Source organism: Zalophus californianus, chromosome 15, assembly GCF_009762305.2.
Source record: "Zalophus californianus isolate mZalCal1 chromosome 15, mZalCal1.pri.v2, whole genome shotgun sequence".
NCBI lineage: Eukaryota > Metazoa > Chordata > Mammalia > Carnivora > Otariidae > Zalophus > Zalophus californianus.
Genome location: NC_045609.1, coordinates 48,115,258 through 48,141,989, shown reverse-complemented (window position 1 = coordinate 48,141,989; position 26,732 = coordinate 48,115,258). Strand labels below are relative to the sequence as shown.

General features: G+C 35.3%; 1 protein-coding gene across 7 annotated transcripts in view; it reads left to right on the top strand.

Moving 5' to 3' along the window:
• The window catches only part of PARG (poly(ADP-ribose) glycohydrolase), a 128,619-nt gene that overhangs the window by 76,730 nt on the left and 25,157 nt on the right, over nucleotides 1-26,732 (top strand). For 6 of the 7 annotated variants that reach the window (XM_027587264.2, XM_027587248.2, XM_027587257.2 and 3 more), the window contains exons 12-15: nucleotides 2,702-2,777; nucleotides 8,065-8,212; nucleotides 21,949-22,027; nucleotides 24,358-24,466. In XM_027587264.2, the coding sequence (XP_027443065.1) occupies nucleotides 2,702-2,777; nucleotides 8,065-8,212; nucleotides 21,949-22,027; nucleotides 24,358-24,466 (412 nt within the window). Of the gene's footprint in view, nucleotides 1-2,701; nucleotides 2,778-8,064; nucleotides 8,213-15,841; nucleotides 15,924-21,948; nucleotides 22,028-24,357; nucleotides 24,467-26,732 lie in introns of those variants that run through there. The other variant, XR_003518632.2, reaches the window with a different exon arrangement.

Below are 26,732 nucleotides of genomic sequence, written 5' to 3'. Positions count from 1 at the left end.
CCGAGGGCTTGTTTTTAATTCAGCTGCAGATCTCTACTCTGCATCTGACATTAATTTGGCACTAACATGAAAGGACATCCGTTGGTACATTACCATCTGAGAGAGAAGGGACAGGTCAAAATGCCAAGATTGGCAAGGCTGCTGTGTCAGTGAGATAACTTTGCCTCTAAGTAAGATCGAGATATTCCCCTTAACTTTCATAGGCACAATTCAACTTGATAACTTTTCAAACTTTTTTTGTCTCATTGACCTCTTTTTGTTTTAGCTGCTTCGTAAGTAAGTTGCAGAATGTAATTAATCAATCTCCCAGACTCCACAGAACCAGAAACATGTATTCATTTAAAGAGGAAGGATAAAGAAGAGATGAGGATTGTTAGTGTTCCCAGGAGTAAGGAGCTAAATGGGTGCCAGGAAGTTAGAGGGTTTTCTGATTTCCAGGTTTCTGCCATGTGACAGTTAACCCAGTGATCATCAGTGAATACCTTAGCTGTGCTTAGTTAATCACAGAGAGCCACAATCGTCTGTGTCTTTGATTGTGACTGGTATGAAAGATTTGCTGGGGCCAATCAGGAAGTTGGAGGATGCTTTTAAAAAAGTGTCTAGCAGTTTCATAATTTTATTGAGAATTGTACTGTACATTGACAGCTTCAGTTATGAAGAATAGTTGATGACAGATGAGATTTCTGTTTTGAAGTCCTGACTGATAAACTAGATTTCTAGATCATGCTTCTTTTTGTCTTTTCAGTGGTATCCTCATGGGTAGTCTCCCTTAGCATAAAATGGCCAGGAAAGTATGATCAAAAAACAAACAAACAAAAAAGGAAGTTAAAAAAAAAAGATCGAACTTGTGTCACTACTTTCTAGAAGAGATTTAGAAAGTAATTTTTCTAAAGGTATAGCATACTGTTTAAGAGTTTGGGCCATTGTTAGGACTACCTGGCTTCATATCCTTGTTGCTTTGTTGCTTATGAGTCTTGGGGAGATTACATAAATGCTTTCTGTGCATTTTTTTCCCATTTGTAAAAAGAGATAGTAATAGGGTTGTTAGGATTACATGAGTTAATGCAAGTGGAGCTCTTAGAACCTGTACTGAATTGCCTTCTGTTTAAGGCTGTTAATCTATTGGACTGGAGCTTCCCCAGAAATGTATTTGGACTCACTGAAATCAGGAGGAAAGTAAATCCCAGTAATAGTGCTTCCCCCGTTAAATTGTTTTAAGAAGTACATAATTGTTTTAAAAAATATATAGTCCCCACCAAAATGAATGCCACCCTTAATGTAAGTTAGGGATTTGGATCTCATCTGTTATATTCTATTGTAATTTATATTTTTTATCAAGTAAGTAATCGAGGAAAATCTGTCACTGAAAAATGTCATCATCAAATACTATTAATAAAATGGAATTGGCTTTTTAATATAATGTAAGCCAGGTAAATACTGTAAGGGAGGAAAAAGTATTTTCTTGACCTAGTTAGGGTCCCAGGCTGTGTCTGAAAACTAAAAGGACAAAGATTAACAGGAGAAAAGCACACAAATTTATTTAATGTAAGTTTTACATGTCACAGGAACCTTCTTAAGGGAATGAAGGCCCAAAGAAACAGACCCACTTAATTTTTTGCTCAATGGAGAGTAGACATTTCTGAGGAATTTGATAGATTAAGAAATACGAGGTAATTGTACTTAACCGGGGAAAACTTAGCAAGGCCTGTTTGTTAGAATTCTTGGCATCCCTTTTTCTTTGGATAAGGATGTTCCTCTCCAAATACAGGGTGGGCACCTTGCACATGAAGGTTTTATTACACGTAGGAAGAACTGTGAGGAGGGGAGGAGGTCATAGTGACCCTCCTGCTTCTGCCATTTTCTCAAACTTAATGCAGCTTAAAATATTTGCTATATCATGATGCCACATTTTGGGGTAGCATGTCAGTGACTGTGGTCAATGAAAGGGAAAGAAAATAATTGTGACTTACAAGTAGTAGATTCATCCATCAATTTTATTAATATAAAAATATCATAGATCAGATTTCTGTGGCCTGTATTTTCATCAAGACACCCCCACCACACACAATCATGTATACAAACTAGTGAAAATAGACTCCATCCCAGTATCATATATGATTTATTGCCAAATTTTTCTGTATTTTTCTTTAGGTTGCCAACTCTAGCATAATAATAAAATTGCATAGATTTTTTTTTTTTACATTTTGAGAAGTTTTTCAGTTCTTAAAGAAGAGAAACTGATATTTTATAGGAGAAAAATGGGTTTCAAAGCAGCATGTTATCCCATTTTAATTTAAATATGTATTTTTAATATTTGAATAAGAAAAAGTTTGGGAGAATCTGTATCGAAAATGTTAACCAGGCACCTGTTTCTGGCTTTTAAGATTTGGAATGGTTTCAATATTTCTTCTCTAGTTATGTATATTTTCACATTTTTCCATAGTGAAATGCTTGTCATTAAAGGTAAAGGATTATCGGGGCATCTGGGTGACTCAGTTGGTTAAGGAACTGCCTTCAGCTCAGGTCATGATCCTGGAGTCCCGGGATCGAGTCGCGCGTCGGGCTCCCTGCTCATTGGGGAGTCTGCTCCTCCCTCTGACCCTCCCCTCTCTCATGTGCTCTCTCTCTCTCATTCTCTCTCTCTCAAATAAGTAAAAGAGAAAAAAGAAAAAAAGTAAAGGATTATCTTTTTAAATTGTAGATGTGAAAAACCCCTGACTCGATTGCATGTCACTTATGAAGGTACCATAGAAGGAAATGGTCAAGGCATGCTACAGGTAGGTGGATCACAACAGTGTGTGTGTGTTTGGGACTTACTCTTGCCAAGCTCTGACAGCAAAGGAAATATGAAAACCTGTTTATTTATCTCCTAAACTGATTTAATGCAAAGAAGCATGATAACAGAATGGAGAAAAACGCCAAACAGATCATTTTGACAGCCTTGGCAATACTTTTATTTGCCAGTGTACACTGTTTCTTAATGTGCGCCTCTTTAAAAAGCCTTTGACAGAAAATCTTAAGATCTGGACAACATCAGGCCTCTTAGTTCAGACATTGATGTAGACTGACAGTGGATGAAGTTCCCAGAGTATGGTCTTGACAAGCCGTCACCAAGCAGTTTTGTTCTTTTTCTTTAAAGGCTCTTGCTCTGCCCCAAATGATGACCAGCTTGAAATGTTTTTCTGCCACCAACCTTGTTTAGGTCTTAGGAGGCAGACATCTAAAACTGATTGATAAGAAGGTCCTCTCTCCCATATGTAACAGTTTCAGGCACGTGCGCCAACTTTGCTTGCTGTCTTTTCCCTGTTTCAGAGCAGGTTATTTTGCCCATCTTTCAATCTTTGTTATTAATCTGTGTTACTGCCTTTACTTTAGAAATATGTATTTTTGGAAAAAGGAGTTAACAAAATACCCTGTGTATCTAGCTTTAAATTGTTGTAACACTTAACCTGAACATGTTTTTCTTTTGCTAAAGTCACTAATCAGAGACAAAATGTTAGTGATTTGTGTTCATAGTCCATTTACAAGAGCATTGTAATTTCAGTTTTCTTTGAAAGATGCTATATATCATTTCACTAATTGCTGATTTTTCTTCTTAGATCCTTATTTGGTGCTTATATTGGGTCAGAAGTTAAATCAGTTTCCTGAGATGGACTGACTTGTTTGAATAACTTAATGTATACTGTAAAATGACTAGACTCATTTGCATTTGGCTTCTTATGATATATTTATGCTCTCAGTGCTTAATGAAACTGAGATTCTTTTTAGAATGGCCTTTTCAAAGCCATATTTATAATTAAAATCTTCAAAGGGGCAAACCATATTTTGCTTTAAATCACTCTCCCAGCAATTTTTTGAGATTATAAACAGAAATACTTAGATAACTGAATTAATATTTGTCTGGCACTTAAAATTTTTTTAAATTTGTATTTAATCATTACTTTTTTTTAAACAGTAATTTTGAAATATGCTTATCAAATGAATGTTACTTTTTCCCCACACTTCCATCTTGATGATGTTCTTTTCTACATTAAAATCTTGCATTTAACTGAGGGAGTCTTAATACACATGAAAACAAAGCTACTGCTAGTTAGCACCACAGGAATGCTGACCTTTCATCACAATACAATTCAGCAAGGAATTATTTAGCAACATTCAAGGTTGAGATTCTTCCCACTTTTCTGGAATATATTATAGATGAAATGTGAAACCTCAATAGATTAAAAGAAAGGCTTCTATTAATTATTCTCCTTACCCATGCCATGTATCCCCAGGAGATCGGGGAATATTGTATTGCAATATTTCAAAGCTCCTTGTGTAGCGTGTAAATTACATTATGCTGAATGGCAACAACAACAAAACCTCTCTAAGGATTGTTATCATTTCTCCCTTTTCATCAAGTTATAATTCAGAAACTGACTAATCTGAACGATTAGCTTTAAAGTAAAGTGAGTTGGAAAATGGCTAAAAATAAGCCCTCATATGCTTGTTTTCATGTACTGGAACAGGTTTCTCACCTGTAGTAGAGAGCCTTTTATTAAGAACTTTTTTAAGTAGTAGAAAGTTTGATTTTTCTAAAAGACCCCTGCCTTCAGAGGCATATTGAGTTTAGTATAATGTATTTATTTCTGTGCATACCTTTCAAGTAATAAATGTTGGCCTTTTATTCAAAGAATGAATAATAGTATGTGCATTGAATGTATTTCACTTATCATTACCAAGTTGTACGTAAGTTGGATAGAACTTATCTTTTTATTTTAGTTGTGTACCTTGTTCCAGTAAAAATTAAGTTTTGCTGATCTCAAACCTTGTTTGTTTCTCATTTGTATTCACAGTGCTATTATGTTTAGCTAGTCTCTTGATTTTCAAGTGCTCTCCATTTTAATTTTTGCTGGGTCTCTCATTCCTTCACTTTCTTCCCCGCTGACCTGTTTGAGGCCCTAGTAGTGCTTATCTAAACTACTCAGTAGTCACCTACCCAGCCTCTCTGCTTTTAATTTTACTCCTTTCCAATTCATTCTTTGAACTCTAGCCTGAATTATCTTTCTAAAACACAGGCCCAGTTGTAACTTTTCATCCTAGAATTTTTCCAAGAACCCAGACTACCGCATCAGCAACTATAATCCGTCACATACTCTACATTGCAGACAGGCTTAACTGTCTTAACAGACAGTGCTTAACACTGTCTTCATGTAGCTCTGTACAGTTGTTTTTTTCCCACGTCCTTGTGCAGTTATTCCCTCTGCCTGAATGTCAGCAAAATCTAGTTTGAATGCCATGTCCCCTTGCTCCAATTTTAGTTAATTGTATTATTTGGGAAGGATCTAATACATTCTAGTAGGTTCTTTAGTAATCATCTTATTCAGCTTATGTGCTGGGATCTCATCTAGATTACAAATGCTGTGAAGTCAGGGCTCACGTCATATTCATCTTTGTATCACATGGTTCCCAGCACAATATTCAGTTGATCTTTGTTGAACATTTTAAGCCATAAATCACCCAATGCATAATGACCTTATATGTTGAAAGCAACTAATTCTAATCAATGGACTAGTTCAACCAAAATTATTTTTCTATATAAGCTAAAGAGTTACTTTTTTAGTGTTGATTTAGTATGCCAGAGTATAAAATATATATGGTTCTCTATAATAACTCATTTCAAGAACTTGTCCAGTCATATTTTTCAGTATTTCTAAGTTTTTCTCTAATGAAAGACTACTTTACCTTCTGTTAATTTCTTTTTACATATATCTTTATATATCAAAAGATTCATATTCTTTACTCTTGTAAAACAGACTTCAAATTACTATGTAGTATCATAATTGCTTTAGAGAACAAGTTTTAGGAAATCTTATATTTGACAATAGTCTGAAAATATATGTAAAATAATAGAAAAAACGTATATTGGTCTCTACCCCTGGTTCTTTGCACAGAGCTCCTAAAACCCCAGTAATATCCTAACTGATAAGAGCACTAGAGGCATCTTTTGTTCTAATATTTGGTCTTTGACCCTGATTTCCTGAAACAGAGCTCCTAAATCCCTTGGAATTTCCTAGGTGATAAGAGTGTGTTTTGTTCTGATGAGGTGACTTTTGGTGAGCTCCTGGATAGTTTCAGGATGGGTGCTGGTCACCAAAAAGATTAAGCCATGATTAGAGGTTTGGAACTTTCTACCCCACCCCCATTTTCTGGGAAAGGAAGAGGGGCTGGAAACTGAGTTAATGGTTGATCATGCCTAAGTGATGAAGCTTCCACAAAACTCCCCAAAAGAACAGGATTCAAAGAGCTTCCAGGTTGGTGAACGTGTGGAAGTACTAGGAAAGTGCCTTGCCCAAAGAGGCATAGAAACTCTATGCCTCTTCCCAGTTACTATGCCCTATGTAGCACTTCATTTGTCTCTTCATCTGTATCCCTTATTATATCCTTTTTAATAAATCAGTAAACATAAGTAAGTATTATCCTGAGTTCTGTGAGCTGTTCTATCAAACCACAGGAGCAGGTCATGGGAACCCCAGTTTATAGCTGGTCAATTAGAAGTATAATTGACAACTTGGGACTTGTAGTTGGTGTGTGAAATGGGGCAGTCTTGTGGGACTGAATCCTTAGCCTGTGGGATTTGATGTGAACTCCTGGTAGATGATGTCAGAACTGAAGTGAATTATAGGACACCTAGCTGGTGTTTCAGAATTTCTTGATGTGTGGAAACCCATACATCTGGTGTCAAAAGTGTTGTAAGTGTGGTAGTAGTGTAAGAGGAAAGGAGAGGACACGAGTATGTTTTTTCTATACGGTATATAAGCTTCTTTTACATTACTTACTAAATTCTTTTGCATGTGTATAGCTATGTATGTACACAGGGTGTTGTGTATGTGTGTAATCTAAATCCTCGAATAGAAAAATCTAAGACAAAGCTGGAAACCATTAAATTTTTATTAAAATTCCAGTTAACATACAGTGTAATACTACTTTCAGGTGTACAATTTAGTGATTCAACACTTAATTATAATACCTGGTGCTCATCACGAGTGTACTCCTTAAACTCCATCACCTATTTAACTTATTTAACCTATTTCCCCTCTCCCACCTCCCCTCTGGTAACCATCAGTTTGTTCTCTATAATTTTTTGGTTTGCCTCTTTCTTGTGCCCCCCTCTGATCATTTGTTTCTTAAATTCCACATGAGTAAAATCATATGGTATGGGTCTTTTTCTGACTGACTTATTTCACTTAGCATAATACTCTCTAGCTCTATCCACATTGTTGCAAATGGCAAGATTTCATTCTTTTTTATGGCTGAGGACTATTCCAGTTTGTTTATTTATACATACACATACACCCCACTCTTCTTTATCCATTTATCAGTTGATAGACATTTGGGCTCTTTCCATAAACATGTACTGTGCTGTTTATAAGTAGCATTATCAACAATACCCAAATTATGAATCTTTGTTGTTAAACTAGGTTCTCTGTTTTCATTTTTTTCCTTAGCTATATTTAAAAAAATAGTTTGTAATGTTTACACAGTTTGGCATTTACAACTGAATTTAGGGTGAAATTTCCATCTCTTTATTCTTTCACAGAAGAAAAAGGTTACCCAAAAAAGGGCAGTTACTAAGTTCCTCAGTTCTTTTAGGGCATGTGTTTGATTGCCATATTATATAAGAAAGATACAGTTAAAGTCATAAGAAATCCAGAAATGGAAATTGAATAGTGAATGGTGTAGAAATGATCTTAAAACCTTTCCAAATAAAGTTTCCCTTGATTTATGGCCCTTGGAGTACATAGAAGGTTTGTAAACAAGAGTCTATATAATTACATTGAGGCTTTTGCCTAAAAGCTCCATTTTCCAGGTTCCTTTTAAGGTTTTAGAATCCAAAGGAATAAGCAGAGATGTTAACTGCAGTGAGATGGAAAGAGTACATTCAACCACAACCTATTCTCCCTGGGAAGATTACTAATTTGGGGATTGATTTACATGGGAAATGAAAGGAAGAGGGAGAGTACTTCTTTATCATATATGTAGGTATTTAGATCATCATTTAACATGCCACATTTTCCCAAATAGGTGGATTTTGCAAACCGTTTTGTTGGAGGTGGTGTAACCGGTGCAGGACTTGTACAAGAAGAAATCCGCTTTTTAATCAACCCCGAGTTAATTGTTTCACGGCTCTTCACTGAGGTGCTGGATCACAACGAATGTCTTATCATTACAGGTTAGTTATGGGAAGTCTGTATGATAGAGTAGTTTTCCCCATCTATGAATATCTATCATGAAGGCTAGAAGCCACCCAGATATCGCTATTCTGTATCATGGGCATTAGTCCCAATATTTTTATTGATTAATTTATTCTTGGTTTTTGAAATTGTTACAGTTTTATTTTCCTAATCTTGAGTAAGACATTTTATTCCCACCTTTTCTTTCTTGGCATCTTTATCTGAGGAACAAGGGTAAAAACTATGCATTTACCCTCCAGTTTGAAATTTTATGATATAATGCCCTTAAAAAGAGGATAGTGATATGTCTTTGAACATGTATTCTATTATTATTTTTCCATTATGTTTCCATAGTGCTTTGTTGTACTTCCAGTATGAAGACCTATATAAATAAAAAAAGCAGTTATAGTAGTCAGAGAGAATCAGTGAAACAGAGAGCTTTTAGAGAAGAGAAATAAATCAGTAACCTTATATTAACCCAATTTCTAATCCTAAGAAAAAGTGTGATGATCTGAGTGGCTTTTCTTGATTTAAGTGAATGTGGGAGGAGGAGAGAGGGAAATATGGTCAAATTTATACTTTAGGTCTATTATTGAGATTTAAATTTTTTATTTAAGTTTTTTTAGCTTGAGATACTACTATGTCACTGTATTTTCTTGTGAATGAGCTACAAAAAAACTAATGATTAACTCATAGTTCTTAAGAAATTCTTAATCAGCCACCATAGGTAAGTTAAGCCTTTTATTCAAGTACCTAAAAGAACATTCCCACATAAAAGCCATAATCAAGTCATCTGCTGCTGATACTTTTTTCTCTCTGCAAAAGGATTTCTTATTTCCTTTTTGAATCTGTTGCTGCTTTGAGATTAGTGTAGGAGACTAAACACTCACTTGGTTTGGAGAATTTGGTTGATTGTTATTCTGAAAGATTATAATGAGAGAAAAACCATCCCCTATGAGTTATATCAAATTTATACTCAACTAATTTACCTCCAAAGAGGTACATGCCAGAACTAAGACTCTGAGATCTAAGCTTGAAGCCACTGTCTTTGCTTCAGATATATTTATAGGCAACCTTCAGGAGAGTATCTAAATTTTGTTCCTTATATTTTACTTTTAAGATTTTCTCTCTGTCTTTGAACAGTTTCATTATGATGTGTTTAGGATCTCTTTGATTTTATCCTATTTGGAGTTCATTGAACTACTTAAATGTTTAGATAAATTTGGGAAACTTTTGACCACTATTTCTTTAAGTATTCATTCTGTCCCTTTTTTTCTTCTCCTTCTGGTAATCCCATTATGCATATGTTGGTACATTTGATGACGTCCTATTGGTCTCTGAAGCTCTGTTCATTTTTCTTCATTCTCTATTCTTTCTCTTTCTCAGACAGGATAATTTCAGTTGACTTATCTTCAAGTTTACTGATTCTTTTTTCTGCTTGCTCTAATCTGCTTTTGAATTCCTCCACTGAAATTTTTATTTCAGTTACTGTACATTTCACCTCCAGAATTTCTATTTGGTTCTTCTTCTTCTTCTTCTTCTTCTTCTTTTTTTTTTTAAGATTTTATCTATTTGAGAGAGAGAAAGCACGAGCAGGGGGAGTGGCAGAGGGAGAAGCAGACTTCCTGCTGAGTAGGGAGCCCACAATGCAGGGCTCGATCCCAGAACTCTGAAATCACGACTTGAACCAAAGGCAGATGTTTAACTGACTGAGCCACTGGTTCTTCTTTTTATTTTTAAATAATTTCTATCTCTTTTTTGAGTTTCTCTATTTGTGAGGCATTATTTGCATACTTTAGTTCTTTAGATATAATTTCCTTTAGTTCTTTGAACATATTTAAATAGCTAATGTCTTTGTTTAGTAAGTCTAACATCTGGTCTCCTTAGGTACAGTTATAGTTGACTACCTTTTTTACCTGAGTAGGTATCTTACTTTCTCTTTTCTTTGCATATCTCAATTTTTTTTAAAAGATTTTATTCATTTATTTGAGAGAGAGAGTGTGTGTGTGTGCACAAGGAAGGGGGAAAGGGCACGGGGAGAAGGAGAAGCAGACTCCCCATGGAGCAGGGAGCCCGATGCGGGGCTTGATCCCAGGACCCCGGGATCATGACCTGAGCTGAAGGCAGACGCTTAACCGACTGAGCCACCCAGGCGCTCCTGCAAAATCTCAATTTTTTGTTGAAAATTGGACATTTTAATAATGTAGCAACTCTCAGAATCAGATTTTCCCCTTCCCCCAGAGTCTGTTTTTGTTGCTATTTGTTATTGTTATTTAGTGACTTTCCTAAACTAATTCTGAAAGTCTGTATTCCTTTTTGTGTATGTTCATTAAAGTCTCTACTTAGGTTAGTTTAGCTAATGATTGAATTAAGATTACCTTAAATGCTTGGAACCAATAAGCCAGTCTTTTCTGAAGGACTCTTGTGTATACATTGGGGCTCACCTTCAACACTCTACCAGGCCATTGACATTTGCTTTCTGCTTGCACTTGGCACTTCATTTATTGCTTGCATAGAGCCTCAAGGTCAGAGTAGTGAGCTTAGGACATTCTCAGGTCTTTCATGAGCATGTAGACTTCTGGATTCCTGGGGATACTAAGAATTTTTTAAAGCCCCTTATAGATATCTCATTCCTCAGCTTTCCCTTTGAAACTTTTTGGTTAGCCTATTATTTGCCCCAACTGATGTCTACTGCCTCAGGTAGCCATACTGTTAAGCAATTGCATGAAATTGTTTTCAGTAAACACCCCTGCGGATTAGGCTCTTTGCACTGACTTGGTACACTCCAAGTCAGGTCAAATAAAGACGGCCTTACAAGTGAGGTCTTCCAGGGAGCCACGAGACAGGTCAAATGATGAGAGTTCTCTGAGAATGGGGCTTTGAAGGAACTTCATCACTCTTCTGACCCCTTTCGTGGTTTTTACTGTGATTACAAACTGTTGGTTTTTAAGGCTACTCTAGAGCTCAGGAGAGTGGAATAAGAATAGGGAGAGTTAAAAATGTCACAAAGCTCATTGTTTTTATCAAGATTCAGCCATTTTTTCTTTAATGAACCCTCCTCAGATTGCTGCAAGCCTTTGGTTAATTCCCACAGTTCAGAAAAAGTTGATTCTTATAATTTTTGCCAGTGTTCTCATGGCTTTTATGGAGGAGAAAATTTTCAGAGGTTTTTTTGTTGTTGTTGTTGCTGGTTTTTTTTTATTTTTTATTGTTATGTTAATCACCATATATTACATAATTTGTTTTGGTGTACTGTTCCATGATTCATTGTTTGTTCATAACACCCAGTGCTCCATGCAGAATGTGCCCTCCTCAATACCCATCACCAGGCTAACCCATCCCCCCAGCCCCTCCCCTCTAGAACCCTCAGTTTGTTTTTCAGAGTCCATCATCTCTCCTGGTTCGTCTCCCCCTCTGACTTACTCCCCTTCATTCTTCCTCTCCTGCTATCTTCTTCTTTTTCTTTTTATTTAATCATTTTTGCTGATGTATCCTTACCATTTGTAAGTGCTTGTTGGGGGAAAAAAAAAAGGCTTTCAACAAGTTATTCCACATTATTTGGGCATCTTATTATTTCTTATAATATCTTTGTGATTCTGCTCTTTTGGTGATGTAAGGCAGATTGTTAATTTTCTAAGTTTATGTAGAAAATTAAGAATGGAACCTCAGCAAAGAAATTTCCTCTTGGATAAAGCCTCAACTATTTGAAGTTAATAACCAAAGTATTTCATCCAGAATCCTGAGGTTGTGATCCATATTGTACCAAAATGTAAAGATAAAACCCTTCTATTTTCACTGTTGTCTCAACTCCCCTATTGGTCATCTGTCTGCAATTATTGTTTATGATGTATACAGATAGGAAGAATGCAGTTGGAAGGTATTAGGGGGAAGGAAAGTGCAAGGGATTGCAGAATAAAAAAATTAAAGTGTCATAAATCCAGTGTTGGGCCAATAGATACTTTGAATATGAGTCTTAACAATGTTTTAGAGAGCTCTGAAGGTCTGGAATGTGACTGTCTCCAGCATTTGGGTGTTATCAAATAATACTTTAAAAGATTTTTAATTTTTAACAGCTAAAGCTAGATTTGAACTAAAGACTCAGGACAGAATATTTCATTAGTTTTAAAGATGAGTTTACATCCTTAAAATAAAAAAGTTGGTAGAATGCTGGGCATTTAAACTCAAAGCTAATTTGTTTCATTTGCTTTATTTCTTCTTTACTAGGAAAATAGTAGGTCTCTTATCATCTACCATTAGTGTCGCTGTAAGTAAAAGATGTAATTTTCTTCCTAATAATAAAAGGAAAACACTAGAATTTTTTTCTTTTTTTAAAGATAGCTTGTACCCAGTCTAAAAAAAAGATCACCACTCTGGAGTTATATCTGTTCTCTACCTTACCTATAGCTATTGTAAAATGAATGGAAAATTGCAAATCCATGACTCACCTTCACATCTATGATTACTTCAGGCTAGGGACATCCGGGGTGACTTTTAACTCAGCATTTTTCCCCACATCCACTTAACTCTATTATAGTGCCTTCTAATTAATATCTGTGATGTGATGTTCCCTTAATGGAAATGGCCATTTCATCATCTATTTGATGTTGGATTTCTGCCATCTCCCTTCTTAGGAGACTCTTAGCCATGCACTGCAATCTATCTGCCTGATCAATTCCATTCCTTCAATGATTCATCCAGCCTCAGTGAGCTAATGGCTGTGACTCTGCTGCCTGAATCTGTAGAAGAGTTTGAGAAATTAGAAATAAATTAAATTTATCATCATGTTGGGGCATCTGGTTGGTATCAGACTTTGAAATGAATATGAAACAGGTCATGAAACAGGCAAATACTTTTATCCAGATAGTGTTATCCCTCTATGTGCTGTGATCCTCCCTGCAGGCAGCCAGGAGTTAAAACCTTTCAGTAAATATAGATAGAAAGAATCTCCAATCTTACCCCCCTCTTTTTCCCCCCTTTTTTACCCTTTCTTGTGTTCTTCTACATCATCCAGCAGATAGCTTTAATGCCAAAGGGTGTTACCATGGTTCTAGGAGTTTGTTTTATTGTTTCAGTGTGGTGAGTACTTAAAGCAGATGCCTAGACATGAAACTTACTGAGCAGAATGTTAGTACATTTAACACAAAACCTGCCCTCTAGTGAATCAAATCATCCCAGACATCGCAGATCCTTATATCTTTTGTGAATGTCAGCATATCTGATAGAAAGTAGAAAAGTGGACAGACACCATTGCTTATGGTATTGATGCTTTTTATAGAGCAACAACACTAGAAACCCATCACTACAAAAACAACCCATTGCCAACTAAATGATACCAGCTCACTGGGAAAGATCCAAATTCAGTAGTTTAGCTTTTCTTCATTTTTCTTAATCATGGCAATGAAAGTCAAAAGTGTTCTATCTCCTGAATAATCATCACTGTATGAGTGCTACTAATAAAAGCAGAGTAGATGGCTTTGCTTTTGTACAAACCTTATTTCCAAGGGCACAACCCATTGGTGCATAGAATTTTTTAATCTCCAAATATTTTTTTCTCAGTTCATCATAAACTTTCATTACTAGTAAGAGAAAATAAGAACATTTCTTAGTACTAAATCTAAAAACTCATTAACCTGTCACAAACTTATGCAAAGATTTTAATGGGTTCCTTCTAGTTTTTTCCTTAAGTGAAGATTTATTTTTGAGCATGAAGTCTTGTAGGTTATACCTACAGAGAGCTATCACAAAAGTCATTCAATCTTCTGTCTCTTGTTTCCTATTATCACTATTAACCTTTGTATTTTCATTGTAGTTTATCAATATATTTGAATTTAAAACAAGGGTATCTGTTTTTCAGAACAGACAGTTGACGTAATTTTGAAAGATGTCTACTCTGAAAATCCAGGACTTAATTTGTTTAGAACAAAATCATCTGTATGTGCATCTTTGATTTCCCATACCTGAAAGAAATTAATCTTGTTTCTCTTAGGAAAGAAGGCTAAAACTATCCTAACCTAAAATAGAAATATGATAATGATATTTTGTATTTTCCAACCACTTTCTTTTGAAAAGACAGGTATTTGTTTTCATAGTTAAGAGATCAGAGTAGGCAGTTTTGTTTTGTTTTGTTTTGTTTTTTATAAATAAGGAAAATGAAGCTTGTCCACTGCTGGGCAGAAAATAGAAAGGAACAGGACGATTCCTGTCTTTATTTCCAGTTAGGTCAGTAGACCAGGTTGCTTTTAAACCTCACATAAATGAAATCATATATCTTTGGTTTCTCTACCTCCTTGCAAAGTAGAGTCTGATGACACCAATACTAACTACTCTATGGTTTTGAAGACTTTTAAATTCTTCTTATATGGTTTTCCAAGGAATTCTATGAAGTAAACAAGATAGGAATTATTAACAACCCTGATTTTCAGATCATGAAATGAAGTCCACTGAGAGATTTGGTTACTTAAGGATTCACTTTGGGTCGCTCATGTCTCCTAATCTTAGTGTGGTGCTCTTTTAACCATGCCAGGCTGTCTTTGTAAATGTGAGTTTTTTTATATGTGTCAGTTACGTGGTACTTTCAGATTAAGTCTTTTGGAATTATAATTTGAACCTCAGTTAATACAGTGTTCTTCCTTTTTTGCTTGATAATTATTATGTTTATGCAGCAAGTACTTAACTGCTTCTATAGTCCTTTTTTTTTTTTTTTTAAGTAGGCTCCAGACCCAGTGTGGGCCTTGAACTCATGACCCTGAGATCAAGAGTTGCATGTTCCACCAACTGAGCCAGCCAGTCACCCCCCTGCATCTGTATTCTTGTGTCACAAAATGCTAATGTAGACATACATGTTAATGACATATAATTCCTTTCTTGAGAAGCTGGCAGTCTAGTGAAGGAGTTAGATTACATTTTTAAAACAGCTTTATTGAGGCATAATTGACATATAGTAAACTGTATATTTAAAGTGTACAGTTAGGTAAGTTACTTTTTGACATATGGCTACATACATGAAACCATCTTTTGCCCATGTTTTAATTGGGTTGTTTTTTATTGTTGAGTTTTGAAAATGCTTTATGTATTTTGGATACAGGTGTTTTATCAGATGTGGTATATCTTTTTATCATATGTGGTGTATCTTTTCATGATCTTACAGTGACTTGTTTTTATTTTTTGTTTTGATTACTGTGTAATAATATATTACTTTATAATAATTATTAAAATCAGATAGTGTGAGTCCTCCAACTTTGTTCTTCTTCAGCATTGTTTTGGTGAATTTTAGAATCAGTTTGTCAATATCTACCAAAAAGCTTGCTGGAATTTTAATTAAGACTGCTTTGAATCTATAGATCAATTTGGGGAGAATTGACATCTTAATGATATTTGCTCTTTGACACATGAATGAGATAGCTCTGTTTATTGAGGTCATCTTTAATTTCTGTCAGTAAAATGTATACTTTTCACTGTATACTTCTTTTATATTTGCTCACGTTTATCCCTATTTCATATTTTTGTTGCTATTATAAATACATTTTTGAAATTCCAGTTTGTGATTGTTCATTGCCATTGTGTAGAAATATAACTGACTTTCAGGTTGCAATTTAATATTCTAAGTGCTTTACTGATGTTATGTGCAGAGTACTGTGGAGCACAGAAAAGGGACCACCAACGCTACTTACGGTGTCAAGGAAGGCCTACACAAGAAACAACATGAATTCTGTAATTATTTTCTTAATTTATAGCTGCATATCTTATCCAAAATTCTAGATGAATTTATAGGAATTAAGGTATAAATTATTTTAAATTTTTGAAAAATTACTTCTAAGAAGCAGTATGCTGAGTAATAGCCTAGAAACTCTAGTATTGAGTTTAAATCTTTTATGTTTTTATTATGGAAAATTTTAATCATAAATGAAAATAGAATAGTATTTTTCACAGCTTTTAAAATATTTATATTGTGTAGATATTTTTATATTTGTGTATATATGAGACATTTCATACTCTCATAGGAAAGTTGCAAGAATAATACAAGGAATTCCCATATAATATTCATCCAGATTCACCAATTTGCATCCCTCCTCATCTGCTTTATCATTCTCTATTTTCTTTTCCTGATCTCTCTTCGAGAGTACAGTGGAGACATTGTGCCCTTTTACCCTAAATATTTTGCTATATATTTCTTAATAACTAGGATATTCTATTAAATCACAACAAAGTTATCAAAATCAAGAAATTTAACATTAATAAAGTACTGTTAGTTAATCCCTAGTCAATATTTTCATTTTGTCGATTATCCTAATTATATTCTTTGTAGCTTTTTCCCCCCAGTCTCCTCCAATCCAGGATCACACCTTGAATACAGTTGTCATGTATCCTTTAAAGTAGGACAGTTTCTCAGCCTTTCCTTGTATTTGTTTACCTTGATATTTTTAAAATATATAAACCAGGGGCGCCTGGGTGGCTCAGGCTCCCCTGAGCCTGAGGTGGCTCGTTAAGCGTCTGCCTTCGGCTCAGGTCATGATCCCGGGGTCCTGGGATCAAGCCCCGCACCGGGCTCCCTGCTCCGCGGGAAGCCTGCTTCTCCCTCTCCCACTCCCCCTGCTTGTGTTCCCTCTCTCGCTGTGTCTGTCTGTCAAATAAATAAATAAAATCTTTAAAAAAAAATAAAGTATATAAACCAATTACTTGATAAATTGTCTCTTATTTTGGGTTTGCCCAGTGTTTCTTTCTAACTAGATTCAGTTTATTCTTTTTTTTTGAGAGAGAGAGAAAGAGCACGAGCGGGGTGAGGAGCAGGCTCCTGGCTGAGCAGGGAGCCTAATGCTGGGACACTGGGACCATGACCCGAGCCAAAGGCAGACGCTTAACCGACTGAGCCACCCAGGCCCCCCCAGTTTATTCATTTTGATAGAAATCCCACTGAATGGGTGCCTGGGTGGCTCAGTCGGTTAAGCGACTGCCTTCAGCTCAGGTCATGATCCTGGAGTCCTGGGATCGAGTCCCACATCGGGCTCCCTGCTCAGCGGGGAGTCTGCTTCTCCCTCTGACCCTCCCCGCTCTCATGCTCTCTCTCTCTCATTCTCTCTCTCAAATAAATAAATAAATAAAAATCTTTTAAAAAAAAATCCCACTGAAGTGATGTGTCCTGCTCTAATGTTTCTTTTGAGGAGAATAGTAATACCACTTTGTCCCAGTGTTTGTGATAAATTGTCATGATTTGGTTAAGGTGGGATGTGCCAAGTTTCTTCACTTTCAAGTTAGTCTTTTCCCTTTGTAATTAATCTGTAGTTATGTATTTCACATTTTGAAACTGTAAATATTCTTTCCTCATCAAATATTCACCCACTGTTTTAGCACCCATTTTCTTAACTCCATCATTCCTTCTGCATTTAGTAGTTGGGACTCTTCTGTAAGGAAGGATTTTCCATTCTCTCTTATTTATGTATATTTATTAATATTTATATAGTCACATGGATTCTTATTTTATTCAATGTGTTATAATCCATTACTGTCATCTATTTTGATGCTATAGTGTTCCAGATTTTGTCAGTGTTAGCTGTTGTGTTCCTTTGCCCATCATTCTTTAATGCACTTTCCCCTTTTTGGGCATTAAAAGATGTTCTGAGCTCATCTTGTATATTCCCTGCCCCAGCTCTAGATCATCTCTCTCTCCAAGGAGTCCTGGATTTAGAGTAATTTTTAGAAATCAAGATTTGAGGGGTGCTTGTGTGGCTCAGTCAGTTAAGCAACTGACTCTTGATTCTGGCTCAGGTCCTGGGATTGAGCCCCACATCAGGCTCCCCACCCAGCAGGGGGTCTGTTTGTCTCCCACTCCCCTTATCCCTCCCCTCACTCACACTCTTTCTCTAAAAAAAAAAAATCAAGATTTGAATACTCAGTATGCTTATTGCTATGAAGGGTGTCATGCTTCTATGCCTTCATCAGACAGACTCAGGACATATATAACCACACACATGCATATACATATGAACAACTGGATTCATATGGCTACCTCCCATTGCCATGTAACATCACAACATAAATTCTAGTCTTCCTCTTTTCTTATTTGAGTAAACCTAGAATACAGAAAAAGTGACTTCAGAACTTCTAAGCCATGCCACTGCAAATAGCAAACCTGTTAGTGGAGTTCAGCTGACATCCTTGTCAACATTTAGTGTTGTCATTCTTTTTGATTTTACCCATTCTGTCGGGTATATAGTGGTATCTCATTGTGGTTTTAATTTGCATTCCTCTTATGACTAGTGTTATTCAGGAGTATTTCATGTAGTCGGTAGCTAATTGTTTATCTTCCTTTGTGATGGTTATGTTTAAGTCTTTTGCTTATTTTTCTAAATTGGGTTGTTTGTATATTTTTATTATTGACTTCTAGGAGTTCTTAAATATTTTGAACACAAGCCTTTTGTCAGATACTTGTTTTCTAAATATTTTTCCTCCAGTCTTGCCTAAGCATTTTCCTAAAAGTGTTTTAATATTGATCTAATCTCGTCTTTTTAAAATTGTATTAGGGTTACTGCTTTCTTTATCCTGTCTAAGAAATCTTTATGTACCCCCAGTGTCATAAAGCCATTCTCCCATGTTTTCTTCGAAGTCTTATAGTTTTAGGTTTTATGTTAATGACTTTATTTTATTTCAGAGTAATTTTTGTCCATAGTGTGAGGTAGCAGTTGAAGTTTTTGGGGTTTTTTCTATATGAATAGCTAATTGTTCCAGTAACATATGTTGGAAGGACTATCCCTTCCTTCCCCAATGGATTGTGTTAGCACCATTGTCATAAGTCAATTGACCATACAAGTGTGGATTTATCTATGAATTCTCTTTAGTTCAGTTGATCTCTTGGTCTTTCCTTAGGTCACAACAAGTAAATATTGAACTCAGATACTTAAATCCTCCAGTTTTGTTCTTCTTTTTTCAAAAATGTTTTGGTTATTTTAGGTTCTTTGCATTTCCATATGAATTTTAGAATCACCTTCTCGATTACTATTTTTAATGTCTGCTAGGAATATCAAAAGGATTGAGGAATATTTGTGATTACAATATTGAGAAATACCATACTGAGTCTTCCAACCCCTGAGCATGGTCTGTCTTACCATTTATTTAAATCTTCTTTACTTTTTCTCAGTGGTATCTGCTATATCTTTTGTTACATTTACTCCTAAGTATTTTATTGTTTTTGATGCTCTGGTTAATGGATTTTTGAAAGTTTTATTTTCCCACTGTTTGCTGCTATTATATAGACATATCTTTGATACTACATTTATTTATGAGCTTGTCTTTCTTTTCTATCATTTTTCTTTTTTTCTTTCATTTCCTGGTGATTCCTTAGGATTTACTGCATAAATAGTCATGACATTTGCAAATAAGGATAGTCTTACTTTTTTTATACTCTTTATGACTTTTCTTTCTTTCTTTTTTTTTTTTTTTGCCTTATTATGGTGGCTAGGACTTCACTACAGTGTTGAATTAGGTGGAATGTTTTCATTACTGCATATGAAGTTAGTTGTAAGTTTTCATGTAGTGGTCCTTAATCAGATTGAGGAAGTTCCTTTTTTTATTCTCAGTTTTGTTGAGAGTGTTAATCATGGTAGATGTTGAATTTTATCTTTTCTGCAACTTTTGTTAGGATTATGTGGGGTTCTTTAATCTATTAATGTAATGGATTTCATTAATTTTTCAAATGTGAAATCAGAATAAAAGCAAAATTGTTATGTCTTTCTGATGAATTGACCCTTTTATCATTATGAAGTGTTCCTCTTTATCTTTCATAATACTCCTTGACTTCAAGTTTGTTTTATCCAATATTAATATAACTACTCTCACTTTCTTATTAGTATTTTCATGTTTGTTTCTTTTAGTTTATAGGTTCCACTTTCTTTTGTTCCTTATAATTTTTTGTAAGCAGCCCAGACTATTGGTCCTGTAGAGGTTCCCACGGTCTGAATGTTGCTGATACATCTTCATGGTGGTATTTAACATGTTTCTCTGTTATCTATCTATAAGTTAATAGTTAAATGTAGAGGCCATTTGCAGTCTTGTTCACTACATTTAGTAATCTTTGTGTATAAAAGCTTCAAGTTGTTTAAGCAAATGTAAGAAGTTAACCTGACCCCAAAAATGAAAATAATTTGCTTTTGGATGAAGAACTGACAGTTCATAATTAGCATGTCATGATTTGATTTTGTGTTCTTTTTATTTTTATTAAATATATATATTTTTTAAAGTTTGTTTGTTTAAATAATCTTTACACCCAAGTTGGGGCTTGAACTCACGACCCTGAGATCAAGAGTCACGTCCTCTACTGACTGAGCCAGGTGCCCCTGTTTTCTATTTGTAAAAATATATATATTTTTTGGAAATACTGTATATTCTAGTATCATTTTTTCCCTAATATTAAGTCTTTGTCACAAATATCTTCAGTATTGGACCTTTACTGTATGAGTAGTCATTTTAATCAATAGTGTTCAGCTGTCTGAAAAAGTCAGTCTGCTTGCATTTTATTTATCGGCAAATTTAGGGCAATTGCACTAAAAAAAAAAAAAGTCACTACTCTTAGTTGTCAGTGTAGTCTTGTTTCTTCTTTTTTTTAATTTCTTTTTTATATATGAAAAGTATTATCTTGCTCAGGGTTTTCAGGTTTTCATTTTACGGTTTTGTTGATTCTTGAAAAGTTTAATTATTGAGTTGACCATAGGAATTGGAATGATTTTATTTAGTTAAGCAGTAGGACACTTTTGGCACTATCCCTCCTGGTATGTCCAAGTAGAAATCTCGGGGGGCGCCTAGTGGGCTCAATCTGAGGAGCATGTGACTCTTGATCTCAGGGTTGTGAGTTCAAGCCTCACACTGGGTGTAGAGATTACTTAATAAAAACTTAAAAAAAAATAGAAACTTTGTTATGTGGCAAGCTTGGTGCATGTTCTCATCAGATGAATTTTAATTATGCTTTAGTCCCCGTGCCTTCTCTGTCACAGTATTCTGGTTTACAAAGCTCTTTGAAGTAACTTGCATATGGATAGGCAAGTCCTAGATTTAATTTAATGATACATAAAGACATTCCCTGCTAAGAAAAGTAAAATTGCTTTCTCAACAATACAAACTAAGTATTACCATCAGATTACTGATACTGAAGACATTGGACCTTTATAAAACAGTCTGTACACTCATGACAGACATTAATATGACAGAGCATATTTTGTTTTCTCTGTTGATTGAGACATTTATCTCTGTATGATAAACATTGCAGTGGCTTTTATAGGTGTCATTATAGGTGTCATTTCCTTATGGAAAATAATGGGTCATTAAGACCAGTGAGGTTTTTTTTTCAGTTGACATTTGCCAACAGGTATTTCCAGAAATGAGGATTAAGTTTATTAACAAAGTCCCTTTAGGGGGCGCCACTCGGTTAAGCGTCTGCCTTTGGCTCAGGTCATGATCTGGTGAGTGGGGAGCTGGGATTGGCCATTTCAGCCTCCCTGCTCAGTGAGGAGTCTGCTTCTGCCCCTCCTCCCACTCTAAAGACCCTTTAGAGCATGCAGCTTTTTTTTTTAACTATTTATTTAATTTTATTTTATTATGTTACTCACCATACATTACATCATTAGTTTTTGATGTAGTGTTCCATGATTCATTGTTTGCGTATAACACCCAATGCTCCATTCAATACGTGCCCTCTACAAGCTTTTAAGAAAAATCCTTCTGAAAAATAATGGCAGATTATTTGTTTCAGGTACAGAACAGTACAGTGAATACACAGGCTATGCTGAAACGTATCGTTGGGCCCGAAGCCATGAAGATGGGAGTGAAAGGTGAGTTCGTTTCTGACTTGAGTATTGCATGACCAAAAGCTAAGGAATGTGGGCTTGACCTAGTACATTCTGTCTTCCATCTACTCTTACTTTGGAAATATAACTGTTGTTTTAAGTTCAGTATTACAGGTTCACTGGTAGTTAAACTAGTATTACCATCTCCGTATACAAAAGGGAAGGACAGAGAAAAGCCAAAAGTCTAAACCAAAAATAAGGGTGGAACTCTTGTTCTTTACCTGTCAGCTACCAAATGTAAGCAGTCAGTGGAGGTTAACTTCCAAGGCCAGACTTACTTAGAATAGGTTCTTATTAGAGCTTAAAGCCTTTAACCAGCTTATTTATCCTTAATTTTTCTGTGAGATTAAGTAGGTGGGGAAACATGTTGGGACAGTTTGCCTAATGCCATAGGACAGTTAACAGCATGACCTACAGTAAACTTTGCTGAAGTCTCTTATTTCTTACTGAAAAATATTTTTATACTTTGACATATCTGCTTCCTCGTGAACTTTTAGGGGGTAAACTTTTATAGAAATGGTGCCTGAGTAATATTCCATTGTATATATATATACACCACATCTTCTTTGTCCATTCATTAGTCAATGGATATTTGGGCTCTTTCCATAATTTGGCTTTTGTTGATAATGATGCTATAAACATCAGGGTGCATGTATTCCTTCAAATCAGTATTTCTGTATCCTTTGGGTAAATACCTAGTAGTGCAGTAGCTAGATCGTAGGATAAAGAAGATGTGGCATATATATATAAAATGGAATGTTACTCAGCCATAAAAAAGAATGAAATCTTCACATTTGCAATGACATAGTTGGAGCTAGAGAATGTGATGCTAAGTGAAATAAGTCAGTCAGAGAAAGACAAATACCATATGATTTTACTCATATGTGGGATTTAAGAAACAAAACAAATCAACATGGGTCGGGAAGAGAGAGGCAAACCAGAAAACAGACTTTTTTTTTTTTTAAAGATTTTTATTTATTTATTTGTCAGAGAGAGAGCACAGGCAGGGGGGAGAGGCAGGCAGAGGGAGAAGCAGACTCCCCAGAGCCCGACGTGGGGTTTGATCCCAGGACCCTGAAATCATGACCTGAGCCAAAGGCAGATGCTTAACCATCTGAGCCACCCAGGTGTCCCAGAAAACAGACTCTTAACTATGGAGCACAAACTGATGATTACTGGAGGGGAGAGAGGGGGTGGGTTAATGAGGTGATGGAGATTAGGAGTGCACTTGTTGTGATGAGCACAGGGTGTTGTATGTGAGTAATGAATCACTAAATTCTACACCTGAAACTAATATTACACTCTATCTTAACTAACTGGAATTTAAATTAAAATTTGGAGAAAGAAGAAACAAAAAGAAATGATGCCTGAAAGCACTTGTGTTTGTGTGTACATGCATTAATGACAAAGAGCCGTTGCGTTAGAATCAGTAATTGCCCATCTACCCATGCCAGCTTATTCTTTGTAATATCTCAAGTCCAGCCCCTGGGTCTCTTCCCTTTTGTTTTGGTTAAAATATTTGGTTGTAACAATTACCTATGTGGATATTTAATTCCTGATAATTATTTACAGACTAACATGAAGGTTTCTGTTGCCTTTCTTCAGTGTGAAAAGTTGCTTAGCATGTCACTTTATGGAAGTCTGTAAAGGGAGTATTGGAATATTTGGAATTTCACATTGCCAAAGTCATCTCACCCAGTCCTTCCTATTTCCACAGGCAATATGTTACTGTCTGCTTTACTGTCTTTGTCTTTTTAAAAATAGTTTCGCACCGTCAGCAATTGAGCACAGTAGGTAGACCATTGTGCTGAATCATGACACATTTTTTGTTAACACTTGTTGGGATTATGTTTTAGATGGTAGATGGTGATGTTATAAACCAAAGACCCAAAAAGCAGGTCTTTCAAAGCAAAGGAAGAACGAGCATTTTTTTTTGGCTTTTGTCAAGATACAAATGCCATGTCTTCAGTATTAGAGGAAAACCAAGAACGAAGTTCCTTTTGTTTGCCCCCAAATCCTTTAACTTCTGAGACTCACTATAAATGATGTATCTGTTTACACTCTGTCATATTTGTCATCTCTTGATAATTTTTCATTTTACTCTTTAATGCCTAGTAGTCCATTATGTGTATGCCTTGAAATCTAAAGATGTGGTTTTCTGCCCTCTTGTTTGGCTGAGACCTGTAGCTACTGGTTTGTTGGTTTGTTTTTAATATTTTAGCCCTGTCAAACTCCTAGAAACCCCACCTCACAAGGGTTACGTTTTGTGAGTGTCTTTCCCCAGTCATCATCTTCCCCCTTCCATCCCGCCCCAGGGATGCCTGGCAGCGGCGCGGCACTGAGATCGTCGCCATCGATGCCCTTCACTTCAGACGCTACCTCGACCAGTTTGTGCCCGAGAAAATCAGACGAGAGCTTAACAAGGCCAGTAACCTCATTTCTCAGTTCATCTGGCAGCTGTCATCTATTTACCACCATTTTATTAATGCTGAAATTAATGCTTTCTGGTAATTCTTGCAGTGTCACTATGTCTGCCCACAGCTCTCCTGATTTAATGGGTCTGTCAGCTTGTACAAGATGTACTTTCCATTTCGTAATTGCTTGATTACTGATGCCAGATAGAGTTTTGCTTCATATTAAGCCCCACACATGCATTTAGCTCATCAAATACTTTTACTTGCTTTGGAACATTATTATTGTAAAACCGTATAGAAATGTATGAGCGCTAACAAATTTTTGTCACACCTTTCAATGACGTCTCTACAAGGTATGCCGTCAGGGTTAAATACAGATAAACGATAGAAGTTAAGTTCTATTATAGGTAAGAGTCACATGTAAATCGTTTATTGATTAGGTAATTTGGCATATTTATGAAGGAATCTGTGATTTTCTGTGATGCTTAGTGCTGTCTACTAAATCATTTTTTCTAATTGTATTTCAGAAATATGAAAATGAGCCATGCCTATTATTCAGATTTTCACTACTGCTAACCATAGTAAATAAACTCTTATCATACAGTAGAGTACTGTTTCTATTCTCTAAATTTAGGGCTTTATCAAAACAGTTGATAATTTCTTTACATCTTTTACAGCCAAGAAGACTGACCCAATCCTGAAAACCATTGTTTAACTCGCATAAGTCATATTTGATTATGAGATTGTTTATTAAGATAATTGCATAGCTATTTGTGGGCCAGCCAGTCTCTACATAGACTTTTGATAATGACAGCAGACTGGGTGTACCATTGCAAGGGGATTGGGAGCGCCCTTGGAATAGCACATCTGACATTATGTATATCATCCTCAGCTTCTCCCTGGTCTCACTCTTGTGGTGCTCTGCATATTCTAGCACAAACACCTTGCCTTTCATATAGTTAGTAAAATAAACAACCAAATAACCCAGAGAAGCTTTTGCTTCTCTTAGAACTTGGTATATATTTTGAGTATAATTATATATATTATCTTATATTCTGATCTATTCTTATATTCTGAGAATTTAATTGTTGAATGTGTTTTCTTATACATATCAATTAGATTATTTTAATTATTTTAATGTTTAGAGTTCTCAAAGGGATCTCTTAAAAATTTTGAAGAATAAATGCACTATTTTCCAAAGTTGAACTTAGATAACAGATACCGCTTACATATTTTTTTTAAGCAATTCCTCTGAAAAGCTATGCAGAAAGACTGCTCTTTGGTATATCAACAGGTATAATCTTTCTCTTTTACCTGACTCTGATAATCAGAGATTCTATAACAAAGAATATCTTTTATTATATTAGACACATTTTAAATGTAAGCCTTTGACTGTTCCAAACTCTTGGCTTAAAGCAATTATTTCCAAGTACATGGTGTTTTATTATATAACATATCAAGTAGAATGAGATTTATCTTTAGATTTTATCAGATGTTCCTTCTTTATTAAACACATTTTATATGAATTTGTCACATGGTCATGGTCATTGATACTAGAAGACATTTATATAAGCAGTACATAGTTTGGAGAGAAATATATGAAAAGGAAATGTGTTTAATCATAATCATACAGTAACACAAATTAAATGGTTCTGTTTCTTATGGATAAAATTTACATTCCCATAAATACTTTTCTGTAGGAGCTAGGTCATTCAATTTTAAAAATTATCTGCAAATATCGTTTTTTTAAATGATAGTCCTGGGCATAAATAAATCTTTTCTTTTTTAAACTGCCCATGGCCTATTGATGTTCTCTACATTTACTGATATAGCACTGACCTCAATTTACCTATCCGTGAAACTTGATATATGTGAATAGGTTAATTTAGTTTTAAGTATTGGAAAACATTTTTTTGTAGAATGTAGAGTCCATAGGAAACCCACTTTATACAGAAAGAATGAGTCTTTAAATAACAACAAAGTTTTATTTCATTCAAGTCAGTCAGTGCCAAGCACACTGCCTTGCTTATGAAAACTCAAAAATATTTGTTAAATGCATTAGTCGGTGATTAATTAAACTTCTTAGATATTACTAACAGTTTTTTTAAGGTAAACTTTTTAGATACACATTATCTTAAATCACTTAAAATGTTACAAATTTGTAGATATTACCCAAATATTCTTTAAGTGCTAGGTAAAGCCCAGTAAGTCCAGTGTTGATTCAAGTATGGAATAGATAAAACCATATGAAGCAAATGGATTGATAGTTATGTACT